The following is a 12,049-nucleotide window of genomic DNA, read 5'->3' as shown; positions in this document are numbered from 1 at the left end:
TTTTTAGTGTCTTTTATGAAGCCTGAAAAGATTTTGCAACCTCTTCAGCTCTTTAAAATCTTGTCTGCTTGAAGACTGTTACTGAAGATTTTCTGTCAAACTGAAGGAATTAGAACAGCTAGAATTGAAGATTTAGGTACATTTAGGTAGAGCACATTTTGGGGCTTTTTTCAGTGTTTTAAAGCTTATTGAAAAATTGATATTAAGTTAACTATTACTGTTTTTTAACATGTTACACCAGGAATCTCTTCCGAGAGAGCTTTTGAGTAATTAAGGTTTAATTTCCTTCGGACTCATGTCTGCCTGTTTTCTGTGCTATTTATTTATTTATTTGTTTGTTTTGTTTATTTATTTATTTGTTTGGGGTTTTTTTCTTTAGATAAGTAACTCCTGTTTCAGTATCTAAATGGTGTTCGCTTTTTTAAATTGGAAAATTTTCTACAAAATTTCTCCACTGTGTTTAAAGAATAATACAGCTGTTGATATGGACTTAAGAATAAATATCTCATTATTTCACTTGGATCTTGTCTTTCCCCTTCTCTTTTGAGCAGTAAAAGTTTGCTTTCTGTTCCCTGGCTGCCCTCCTGAACTTGGAAGATTTTTGTTATGGATGCCCTGGCCAAAAGGCAGTGCTGGAGGCTTAAGTTCATGGTATATTGATCTAATACCAACAAGGGGGTAATTCCCAGATGGTTGAGGAGGTCTCTCAGAGCTCTTGTGACACTATAAAACACCCTGGTTAAAACCTTACAGTTTATATGGCCTAGTGAACTCTTCTCCTCTACACCACCACTACTGGTGGGGGATCCATCAAGCTTTCTGTGCTACCCAAACAGAGGTACAAACTCCTACACCTGCAAGCAGATGTGGGAGCAGCAGTCTCATCCATAGAAAAATAAGTTTGCACTGGGTGTGAGACCAGCAGGCTCCAAGATGAATTAATGTCAGGACACTCTCTGAGATGCTTCAGGACATGTCCTGCCCCCTGAGAAGCCTTGATGGCACCTGATCCTCTGAACCCTGATGTCTGCAGTGGACGGGCATTAGAGAAAAGTAGTTTGTTTCACACAGGTGACTGGCCAGATGTTGTTGGATCTGAAATGTTCATTAAATCTTGTATGCAGGCAGAGCTGAAGCAACACAAACAATATGGGAATGAAAACTCTGAAGAAGAGACAGTTAGCCAGGCCATATTTTATGCTGTCTTCAACAGGAAATATGTAGGGTGAGACTGACAAACTGTGTTTATGCTTACACATTATTGATTAAAAATAAAATGCAATAAAAATATGAAATGGTGGGTTTCTTGTAAAAACACAGAACTGCTTTTGTGTTTTAATTGTCAAAAAAATCATCCTGTTAGAGCTAGAGATGAACTTTGTAATATACACACTTTGAAGCATACATATTCTTATCTAAACATGCAACAGACACCTCATCTGTTCTCCCCTACTGGTGTCAGGGAGCTGATTTGCCCTTTTATTGGCCCAGTATCTGTGAGTGTCAAAGCAGCAAAACGAAATGTAAATAGTACCCATTTCATCCTCAAATTCTAAGCTGCAGCAGAAGGGTTTTATTTTCATATTGCTGAGCTGTTGTTACTCTAAAGTGTCCTCAGATAGGTGTAAGTCCTGAAATCAGCTTTCAGTACTTTGCTATAGCTGTGTGCACACTTTTGCGGTGTGCCCTGCAAGGAGAATTATGTTCAGCCCTGTACTGGTTCTTTGACCATCTGCTGTGTATGAACATATTGCTCCAAGGATGTCACTTCAGGGTCCTACAAGTCAGGAAATCACCTGTAGAAAATAAAGGTATAAATTCCTTTATTATCACCTTCTTGCTGTTCTACTTCCCACAATGTCATTTCAGTTATCCTTGGACTTGTAAGAAATTTTTTTTTGCCTCTAAACATTTTAACTTCTACTTCTCTGCCTGATTTCTCTGATCACTTAGTACCCTTTATCTGTAAAAATACCTATATGAGGAGCAGAACTCTCTGTTTAGGGGAAATTCTGGGCAAAAGCAGTTTTTCCTAAGACTATTTAGTGCTGAAAGGTCCTACAAAAAGCTGCTTTGTGTTCAGTGAAGACAGAAAGAGGCAGGGAGGGTGACTACACGTATCTTTAAGCTGTCTTGCGTGGGACTTAGTCTTGGAGTTCCTTGCTGGCCTCGAGGGGCAGGATGTTTTCACAGTATCCTCTAGCTGTACCCACTGGGTCAAGACTCTGGGACTCTGGCACAGTGGGTTGCTGCTTCTTATTTCAAGACCTCATCTCCTTGACAGGACATCAGAACTAGGAAGCAAGAAAAATCTGAGCCCTGGAACTTGGCCAGGCGCATGAACTTGAGGTATTCTGTATTGCATTTAACCGAGAACTTTTTTTAAGCAGACTGGATCTGATTATAAAGTCCAGAAAAAGGCCAAAAGCTAATTGTAAGTAGATGTGACTGCGAGTATTTATATTTTTCTGTTCTGATAGACAAAGTTATGCCTGCAGTTCCACCAGCTGCTTATGGGAGCCTGTGGCAAATTCTAGCCCGGTGTCTAAGTGCCAAGATGAAACTAATCTTACACTTTCCACTCCTGTCTGTAAGTCTGCCTTACCTCGAAGAAGTATTGTGATGAGATGGACAAAGCTCTCCAGGAGCACTTGAAGGTGATTGTGTGCTAATGACTGCTTCAGAAAAATGTTCTTGCACATATTTGCTTTAACTCTCCAGTCCCATAACATATAGTTGCTTCTTGACCTCTGAGAATGCAACAGTCACTAGAATAAATGAGGATTTTCTCATGTAAAAGATGTTTCCTCAACGTCTTCTCGCTGCTCTTCTGCCACCATCCACTCTGCAGTCACTTGAATTATATTGCTCTGAGGCTCTATTGGATGAGAAGAAAGTAAATGTTTGAAGTACAAGCTGTAATATTTCTCTGCCATGTGGACTTGCTTAAGACATCACCAGAGACTGTAAGGTTAAGGATGTTGATATCACCTGCAGTCACATCTTTCTCTTGAGAAATTCTGGCCTTGATGAGCACAGTGCAACAAATGTCTGTTCAGTTACACAAGTTGGTGCAAGCTGTGCATACCTTAATTCCCAGGGTAATTTAGCAACAGTGCCACATGTGCTGGAGAAAATGAGAATGTATTATTTTCTTCCTTACGAGAACCAGTGAGTTCATCTGCTTTGCTTGCAACACCTTCAGAATTCAGTCTGGATACTCACTGTGCTTTGCAGTTACACTTCCCTTTCTTACTGTACAGTAGCTGAGGATGAAGCCTCAGACTGTATGTAGCCATTGAACTCTGGATTTTGAATCCATCCTCTTGGTCATTGCTTCCTTCCTTGGCTTTGTGAACAGTTTCAGACCTGACTTGAACAGGCAGTGATCCTCAGAGGTACCTGAACACCAGGAGTGGCTCACTGTCAGTCTGGAGACAAGGGCCTAACTACAGCCAGTGGCAGGTGTGAAGCATAGCATCTGGCCAGAGTTCCTTCTCTCTTCCTCCTCTCTCTTCTGTTTCACCCATCCCCTACCTCCCCACATTTCCCTCTCCCTTTCTTCTCCTTAATGCAATACCTGTTTTACCTTTATGTTCTGTCACAATGCGCTTCGATGTGAAAGCGCTTAACGGGGGAGCGACACCTTCCCCCAGGGCCCTGAATGTCCTGGACAGTCACCTGTGGGTCAGGGTTAAGAAACACGAGATGGGCTCAGCTTGCAACTCCAAGGAATGTTTATTATTAAAACATAAAATAAGATGCGACTTAACTTGAAGACAAAGCAGGGGCTGAGACCCCGAACAAAGGCTGTGTTGTGGATTTTAAGGGGTAAGGGAGGAGTTTTGGGGTCAGTAGCCAATAACAAAGCAACCGAGGTGGAGCACAATATGGAGTGACAAAGCTTAAACCAACCAGGGAGAACACAGGGAGGATACAGTCTTAACTAAACCAATGGGATATCGAGTTCAACAGAATCTTCTGGACTCAGGCGTAGGGTCAGAAGAGGATTGACAACTAATAGGTGGGGATAAGGGCAGGCATAAGGGCAGAGTGACAAGGAAGTGTAGGAGAGGAGAACGAGGGATAAACTAACTAAGGGGAGTTGGAATTAACCATTAAGGACATTGACAGTTACAATATAATAGAAAGGGGTTTACAAAGCATTTTGCAGAGCAAAGGGACATAACAAAAAATGCACCGCAACAATGTTCAGCTTCTCCCACTTCTCTGTAGAAAGAAATGAGAACTTATAAAATTACAAGTGAAATAAAGGCTTATGAAAGTTATTACACGCCTTTGTAATTAAAGTTTGATTATTGTTTCAGTTGTGCCCTCATTAACAGGTATGTAAACACAGATGGATGTGAAGACAAGCAGACACAGAGCTCCCATTATTGAAAATAATTATGAATAACAGGAACCCAGAGAGAGCTCTTGCTCTCTGGATCAGGTATCTCTGTGTCAGTTAGACTTCTTAGAAGTTGGAGTTACACAAACAGACACAGAGGAAATACTGAAACGAAAGATGCACAAATTTCTTCTTACTTGATATGAAGCTATTGCTCAGCACAGCAGCCATACCCCAGGGAGTTTTTCTGTCTTTCCATGCAGTAGACATTACAAATGTGAACTAGTGAAGGGTAACAAGGCAGCTGTGCTCTTCATAAGGTTGAGGCAGAGCCTATTCAAAACCAGAGCATCTACACGGTGTTTACATCTTTCAAAAGTTCACCAAACAGTGTTTGTTTGTGATTTGTATCTGCCTTTTGCTGACCACTCTCCTCTATTAACAAGGGTGTCCCTCCCTGGAGCAGGGGAGGACTGAGCCCGGGGATGCTGTGGAGAGCTGGGAGTATGCCTGCCCTTCAGCCAAGGGTGTGTTTGCAGCCTGTGCAGACATTCCCTGCCGAACTCTGAGCCAGCTAGATGAAGGTATGGATAGCAGTTCAGCCACTGCAGCCTGGAGCACAGTAGAGGCACCCAGTGGGATTTCCCCTCTTCCCAGGCTGGTTTTGCATCCTGCTGTGAGCTCCAGGTTTGCTGCAGCAAGTAGACAATTAAATGAACTAATTTAAGGGCAACTAAAGAATAACTTTAGGAGATGAAGCAGTGTTGTGGCTGGTGAGAGGGATGGCTCTGGATCTGGCTCTGTGGCACTGTCCCACTCACTCTGCTCGCCCCAGCTTTGGAAGGGACTTCTCTTGCTCTGAATCTGACATCATTCTGTGCATGGGATTTTCCTTTCTTTCTTTTTTTTTTTTTTTTTTTCCTCCCCCCCTAAATTCTATCTATCACGCTCAGCATTAGTGTGATGTTTCAAGAATTCTGCTATTTCACAGAAATTTTTGATGCCAGTAGCCATTTTAATAAATGTTACTTTATTTTAAAAAAAAAAGTTTTTAATAATTATTTGATAATTAGTTTAATGTATGCTAAGTGATCGGATTGCCATATAACTGCTATGTCATGAGTGCTTTATTAAATCTAAGATCCTTGTTTGCAATATTTTATAAACTGTCTCAATTTTTCTTTTTCCATGTAGTTTTCAAGAAAACAAGTTCCTCTGTGTAAGAGTTAGTTAGAGGGAATGGACAGATCTGCTTACAGAATCATCTTGAAAATACTTAATGGCCTTCATTGGGAACTATGTCTGAAGTAGCTGGTGAAACAACACTCTATTTGAAGTAAAGGCTATGAACTGCTTTTATTTATCTCCAATTTCAACTTTGCAAACTGATCAATTTAATTGGAGTTTATTTAGGGCATATCCTCACAAAACTTCCCTGGGCTAAGTAGTCCTATTGATTTATGTTGTACTCTTGTGTCAAAAGCCTGAAATATCATCCTTTGGTGTTTTATTAATTTTTTCCAAATGAAGATTTTTTTGTTTGTTTGTTTGAGGTGTTCCCTTTTAGTTTTTTCAGTACGGGCCTATCTGCAGGTCTAAGTTCTTTTCAGATTACTGAAGGAATTTACTGTCTCACCTGAAAGGATTTCAGCTTGATGCACATGAGTTGGTCAGCATTGTCAGGAAATTCTTCTGTTACTTGTGTGTGCATGCATGCAAGAAATACACGAGTTAAATATGGTGCTGGTTTTTTAGTTTTAGTCGTCTGTACTGGCCTTTGTTCTCTTTATGTGCTGTAAAGTCCAAATACAGAACCTTCAATGCATCATGGTGAGGAGTTCTAGTAAATAAACTGTACTTGGTCTGCATAGCCTATCATAAAAATACCAAGAAATAATGATTAATCCATTCATTGACCAAGTTCTGTGTCATTTATGCGTTCTCTTCCATCACAAAACCAGAGAATAGGAATCAGTGATTCAGGGTTTCTGTGCAATATATGTGAGACTATTACTTTGGAAGAAAGACTCATAGTTCAAATATTATTGAAAAAATAATACATAATGCTTGTAGATAAATAGATTTAAAGTTTTAATCTGTACTGTTCATCCATTTCAGACATCAGTGCTGATCAATATTAGAAACATTTAACTAAACAAAATTGTAAGCTCTTCTTGCAAAGAGCTGACTCATTGCAACAATATTAATGCATTAGCTGCTTACCCAAAGATGGCATAAATGTTTGAAATTTCAGTTCATTATGTATTGCTTGTATTTAGCATTGCTGATGTATGTGGAGCTGATTATTCAGTTACAAAAGTAATTTAAATAGTTATATCAATTTTATTTAAGCTCCTTTTTAGACAGCGTTAATTTTTAAAAGAAGTACAAACTCCGAACCCGGCACAGAACTGAGCAGGTGGTTCTACAACAGCTAACTGAGATAAAAGAAGAAACTAGAGTGTGTGTATTGTTAACTTATGGCCATAAATTAAACGAAAACAGAGGTGTCTGGCCAGACAGCAAGTCTGTTCACTGCTGTTGCAGGCAGTCTGCAATATAATTTCACCATACTTCTGAGATTCGAGCTCCAACACAAAAGTATTTAAATTGTTCTCAAGCACCAGGCAGGAAAAATCACAAGAAGGCTGTGTAAGGAGCAGAGCTGAGGTGGTGCTGAAGAGAGAACTGATTCTTACCCAGAACTGAGAGAGACAAGAACTATAGGGAATGGGGTAAGCACAGTGATACAGATGGTGAGAACAGTTTCCCAGAAATTCATTATCTGTCCTATCAGCTAGTTTCTCTTGCTTTGCCTTTGCTTTCACTAATAGCTTTGAGCCAGCTTTAGAGTCCTCTGCAGTTAACAAGAGGGGTTTTTTTTCTTTATTTGCTAGTCTTTGTCTCTGTGTCCTAAGGGAGAGACTAGGTATGTTTTGTGTTCTGCCTGCAGCATCTAACTTGCTCTTGTATAAAGGAGCTTGATTCAGTGCCTGAGGATGAGTGCAGTCTTCCTGCCAAAAAGCCCCCTGAAGCCAGAGGTGGGTGACCTTTTCTGATGAATGGTTTGCTTTGAGGAAGATACAGGCCTGATCTTTCCAAGTGTGTTTGTAATTCAGAGCTGAATTTGGTGAGAAACAGCGATGAACTACAACATAGAGAAAATACTACTGAGCTGTTTCCCTCCAACATTTCCAAACCAAACAGCCTTAATTTTCTAATGCTAGACTGCTTAGAGTCCCTTAAGGGCGGTTTGTGGGCATTTGGCACCAGCCCTACTGGGGAGCAGAGCAGCTCGCCCCTGAACTGTGCTGGAGACAGGCTGTGTAAGGATCCCGCTCACTAGGCTCTAAGGCATGAAGGCACGTCTTGATTCTCTCGTGGTTCCACGTCTGTGCTCCAAATGATTCCATAAATGAGAGGTGAGTATGGCCCCACACTCCCTCCAGTTAACTACAGGTCAGTAGAAAGTTATTTTCATGGAGTCCTGAGCCAACAGAGGTTATTTTTGGTCTGATCCCTTACTCGGAAGCTGTGCATCCGAGGCTGAGGCATATCCATTTCTTTTAGCAGGCTTTCAGCTCCTGCAAGGAGATAGATATTTGTATCAGAAGCAAAGCAGAGACATTAAATGAGGTCAAGGTGACCATACATAAGTGTTAGATAACACAATAATTTAAAATGATGGATGAAATAGTTTAAAGAATTTGAGTTATAACCTACAGTACAGACACAGGATGACCCTCGTAGCACGGGGTGTGCAAAACTGTGCGAATGTCTCTAGCAGCTGGGTGTAGGGGAGGTATGAGGGGGAGCAGCAGGTACACTGACAAAGAAGCTTTTTCACTCTCATTTCAAAGAGGTGAAATTCCTGATGTCCTTGTAATACCCAGTGTGGTGTGGGAGGAAGCAAAAAAAGAGGAATAGATTGCTTTCAGAAAACAAATGGGAAAAAAAAAAAAAGCTAAAAAATAGTAGAATTACATATATTTTTTAAAAATCTAATGACATTTAACAGACAACAACTGGAAAGACTGGATTAAAATATTTTTCTTGCTAAGGTCCATTTGTGGTCAATACTGAGGAAGAAATTATTCAACCTAATGGTCGGTAGAGAAGCGTAACTTGTATTTAAGACAGCACATGCTTGGACATCAGAGGTAGGAAACCAGGACTTTGAAGTGTTATGTACTTGACTGTTTTATGTTAGCAACTGTGTAGTCTGATTCACATTAAAACATGTGAGAGTGGAATTATTCTCCTGAACACAATATATATGAGTACAGCAATATAGATTTAACATGCATAATTATTGCAGCCTTTGTCCCTGCTATAATTTTAAATGATTTATCTCCTTTTTTAAATCTCTGTTTGAAACTGCAGAAACATACAGAGAAAATACATACTTATCTTGGAGCAGAAATGCTGGTTGTTTTGTTGCAATAAAAAGAGATTTTTTTCCTTTTATGTCTGCAGCTTCATGAGCTCACTTTTAAAAAATCAAAATCTTGTTTGCTGTCAAAGATAGTTCTTAACTTTCCTTTTTAAAATTTATTCAGAAACCCTTATGACACATAAGATAGAGCATATGAAAGAAATTCAGTCTTTCTCTTTTCTTTTCCCTCCCTCCTTTTTTTTTTTTTTTCCAGAGAAGTAACATAAAGTATGTGTGTAGTGTAAGAACGTGTGCTGAAGTTTCATGTTTCAGGTAATCTTCTTTAAAATAATGGGAGTCTAGATTGCATCAGTTAGTTTAAAAACTGCTATGCTATTGGTAGGAAGAAAATGGGATTTGAGCCAAAATTTGCCTGTGTTACTGCCAAAGTCTGTATCAGATTTAAGACACATGCTTCTGCAAGCTTCCATGAAGGTTGTGAAAAAAGTTTTCATACAGAGTTGGATTACAGCTCTCGGCTCAAGACACTGGCCATTACACTACCATCTTAAAAGCCTGCCGTAACACGGAGCACAGAATTGAGCAGATTTCTCATATTTTCTGGACCACAGATGGATTTTATATGTCTCTTTGTGTCTAGATGGAAGATATATTAACTTCATTAACTGGAATCCATACTTGATAGTTTGTGAGTGTGTATATGTATACATAGCGATATATATCTATTTAAAACCTTATCATGATTTTATTTCAAGTGTATCTAAGATCTGCTCTAAGAAATTACATTCTCTAGAGGAACTTACAATTGTTTTGAGCAGCAAAGAGACAGATATTTACTCTCAGATGTTGGAATCCTTTGTGAGTTTATGAGAGAAATTCTGGAAGCTTTTTTGTGTTGGTGGTAGAGAAATGCCTTTTGCAACAGACACTTCCAGCTGTACAACAACGACTGCGTAGTAACCTGTGGATTTTAAACATCAGAATGTACAAACCGTGGGCAACTGTGAATATTTTCATAGTTTCTCTTCTACATCTGCTGCAAGGATCTGACTATGAGAATGGATCTGTGAAGGTAAGTGAACTTTATTTACGGTGATTCTTAATAATACAAATTTCCAGAATTAGCTACATTTACTGTGCAAGGTAGTGGGTTTCTTGCTGTTTGAGTAATGCATTGTTGTGTTTTGTTATTTTTTTTTTCTTTGGTGATGGTTTAGTTGCAGAGATGTTTAGCAGCAATAGAGGAAAATTAATCTACAAGGAATTTAAATATTCTCTGTTTAATATTTTATTACTTTTTTTACTAGTTATTAAGTACTTGCATACTTTGTTTTTGAGTTAAAATTTTAGTTTCAGTCATGCAAAATAAAAGAAAAATCTGAAAAAGAAGCATGAGTCAGAGCATTTAGAATATTTGGTAAATGCACTTTTTTATTTCAGGTATTTATAATTGCAGGAATTAGTATGCTGGCATTGAAATTTTCCTTGTAAAAACACATGTTCATCAGTTGTTCACTTGTTTTCCAGATATCAGAGAAACATTTTTCCTTTCCTTCATTAATAAAAGTTATATAGGATTTGAAACTAAACAGCCACTAGTAATAGTGGAGCACATTGCCTGGTAATTAACTTTTCTTCTGAGTATAGTATATGAAATCTACTATATTCAAAATTTAAGCTGAAGCCTCACCATGAGAGTAGGATTTTTCAGATCTGGCTTTGAGACAACGTGAGGACATCCAGGACAATCATTTAGAAAAATCAGAACGAAAACTGGAACAAGTTTCTACACGTGCAGTCTGTCCAAAAATGATTAATTCAGTGTGTGGTCCAGAAAAAGATTTATTTGTTTTTCACTAGGAGAACAAAACAAGCTGATATTTTTGCTTTCACTTCAGAAAACCCCCTGCTTGCAAGCGATGACCACGCACTAGTCTGTGAGCCTGCTGCATGCTGACCTGTGCTTTAGAAAAGAAATGCTGTGTCGTGTGCCTAATTGCAGACTGCCAGCCCAATAAGTCAGCAGTGGTGAGCAATGTGTGCCTCAGGATGACTGATGCATGCTGACTGTTCACAAGCTTTTAATTTACAACCTCAGCAATCAATTCTTTGAAGGCATTAGGACCAGAGTAATAAGCCTTGTTCAATACATTAACTCTGTGCACCGTATGACAAATCATTGGTTTTGTACTTGTAGGAATCACTTTGTTTAAATCAGAATGTGCTTTCTAATATGGAATAGTAACAGAATGTTATAATTGGCAGGGGTGATAATTCTAGCCACATGTGGGACGCAATCTTATTCAGCACCATCGTAAAACCACTAGAAAGCCCTTTAATTATAAACTTTGAATCCATATCCACTTTGCCTAAAGTAAATGCAAGAGCTCTTCTTGCTAGCTTATAGTGGCTTGCAGTTCATTCACTGTGATAGGATTTTCCATCCAACATAGGTACAACTGTGATTATTTTCACTGAAATTTGGTTACCACTGTCAAGCAGCCAGCTTAGCCACAGGCTACTGTTCTTGAAACAACTCACTGAGGGGTTCCAAGACTATCCTAAAGGAATCTTATAGGTCACACTCAAAAAGGTATCACACTCAAATGCAATTCCCACTCCAGTATGTCACTTGTATTGGCTGCTGATTGCTAAAAGGAAAAGATTGGCTTTCTGTTTGTTCTAGCTCTTTTGGTATAGATAGAGGTTTTTTGCTAAACTGTTCATTTATCTTTTAATGTTTTACATAGAGTGTTAGCTTTCTGGGCTGTTTTCTCCTGTATGACATGTGGGCTTCTGTGTCTGTACATATCTGGAAATACACCACAAAATGTTCTGCATCTTACAGTGTTGGATGGCACGCAGGATTATGACTACTTTTTACCATTTGCACCTCAAATTGAATTTGCAGTACACTGAAATAATGTATTGCATTCACCTGCCCTACCTTATTTTAAAAAAATTCTTTAAGATCAACAGCAGCATTGCCTGGATAAAACCCACAAGGTCGGGATGCGGGTAATACAAATCCAATGAGACCTAGGAAGGGTTAAGCACCAGCAACCTGCTCTGCCCTCTCTTATATGAATCCAAGTTAGGTGACCTCTGCTCAGGACACCTGAAGTTTTAAAACTCTTTATGCTTTAAACCATCAGGTGGCATCAGTGTAGTATCATGCAAGAGAGTTTCAGGGCGCTAAGGGTTTAAATACTCTCTTTTCCCCCTGCAAATATCCTGATTAAAGGTATGAAGGTTAAAAAGTTTATGTACAAGCTGCCATGGTCCAGCATCTCCATGGCAGT

At 39.2% G+C, this 12,049-nt stretch overlaps 1 protein-coding gene across 2 annotated transcripts in view; it reads left to right on the top strand.

Annotated features, from left to right (window-relative positions):
* The first annotated feature begins 9,169 nt into the window (after positions 1 to 9,169).
* VEGFD (vascular endothelial growth factor D) overlaps positions 9,170 to 12,049 on the top strand; it is a 31,520-nt gene continuing 28,640 nt past the window's right edge. The window contains exon 1 of one of the 2 annotated variants that reach the window (XM_040055378.2): positions 9,170 to 9,819. In XM_040055378.2, coding sequence (XP_039911312.1) covers positions 9,730 to 9,819 — 90 coding nt within the window. In that variant the 5' untranslated portion in view covers positions 9,170 to 9,729. The remainder of the gene's footprint in view (positions 9,820 to 12,049) is intronic. The other variant, XM_040055379.1, reaches the window with a different exon arrangement.

This window comes from Hirundo rustica, chromosome 2 (genome assembly GCF_015227805.2).
Source record: "Hirundo rustica isolate bHirRus1 chromosome 2, bHirRus1.pri.v3, whole genome shotgun sequence".
Classification (NCBI taxonomy): Eukaryota; Metazoa; Chordata; class Aves; order Passeriformes; family Hirundinidae; genus Hirundo; species Hirundo rustica.
The sequence above is the reverse complement of the archived record's forward strand: the minus strand, read 5'-3'. Positions and strand labels throughout refer to the sequence as shown.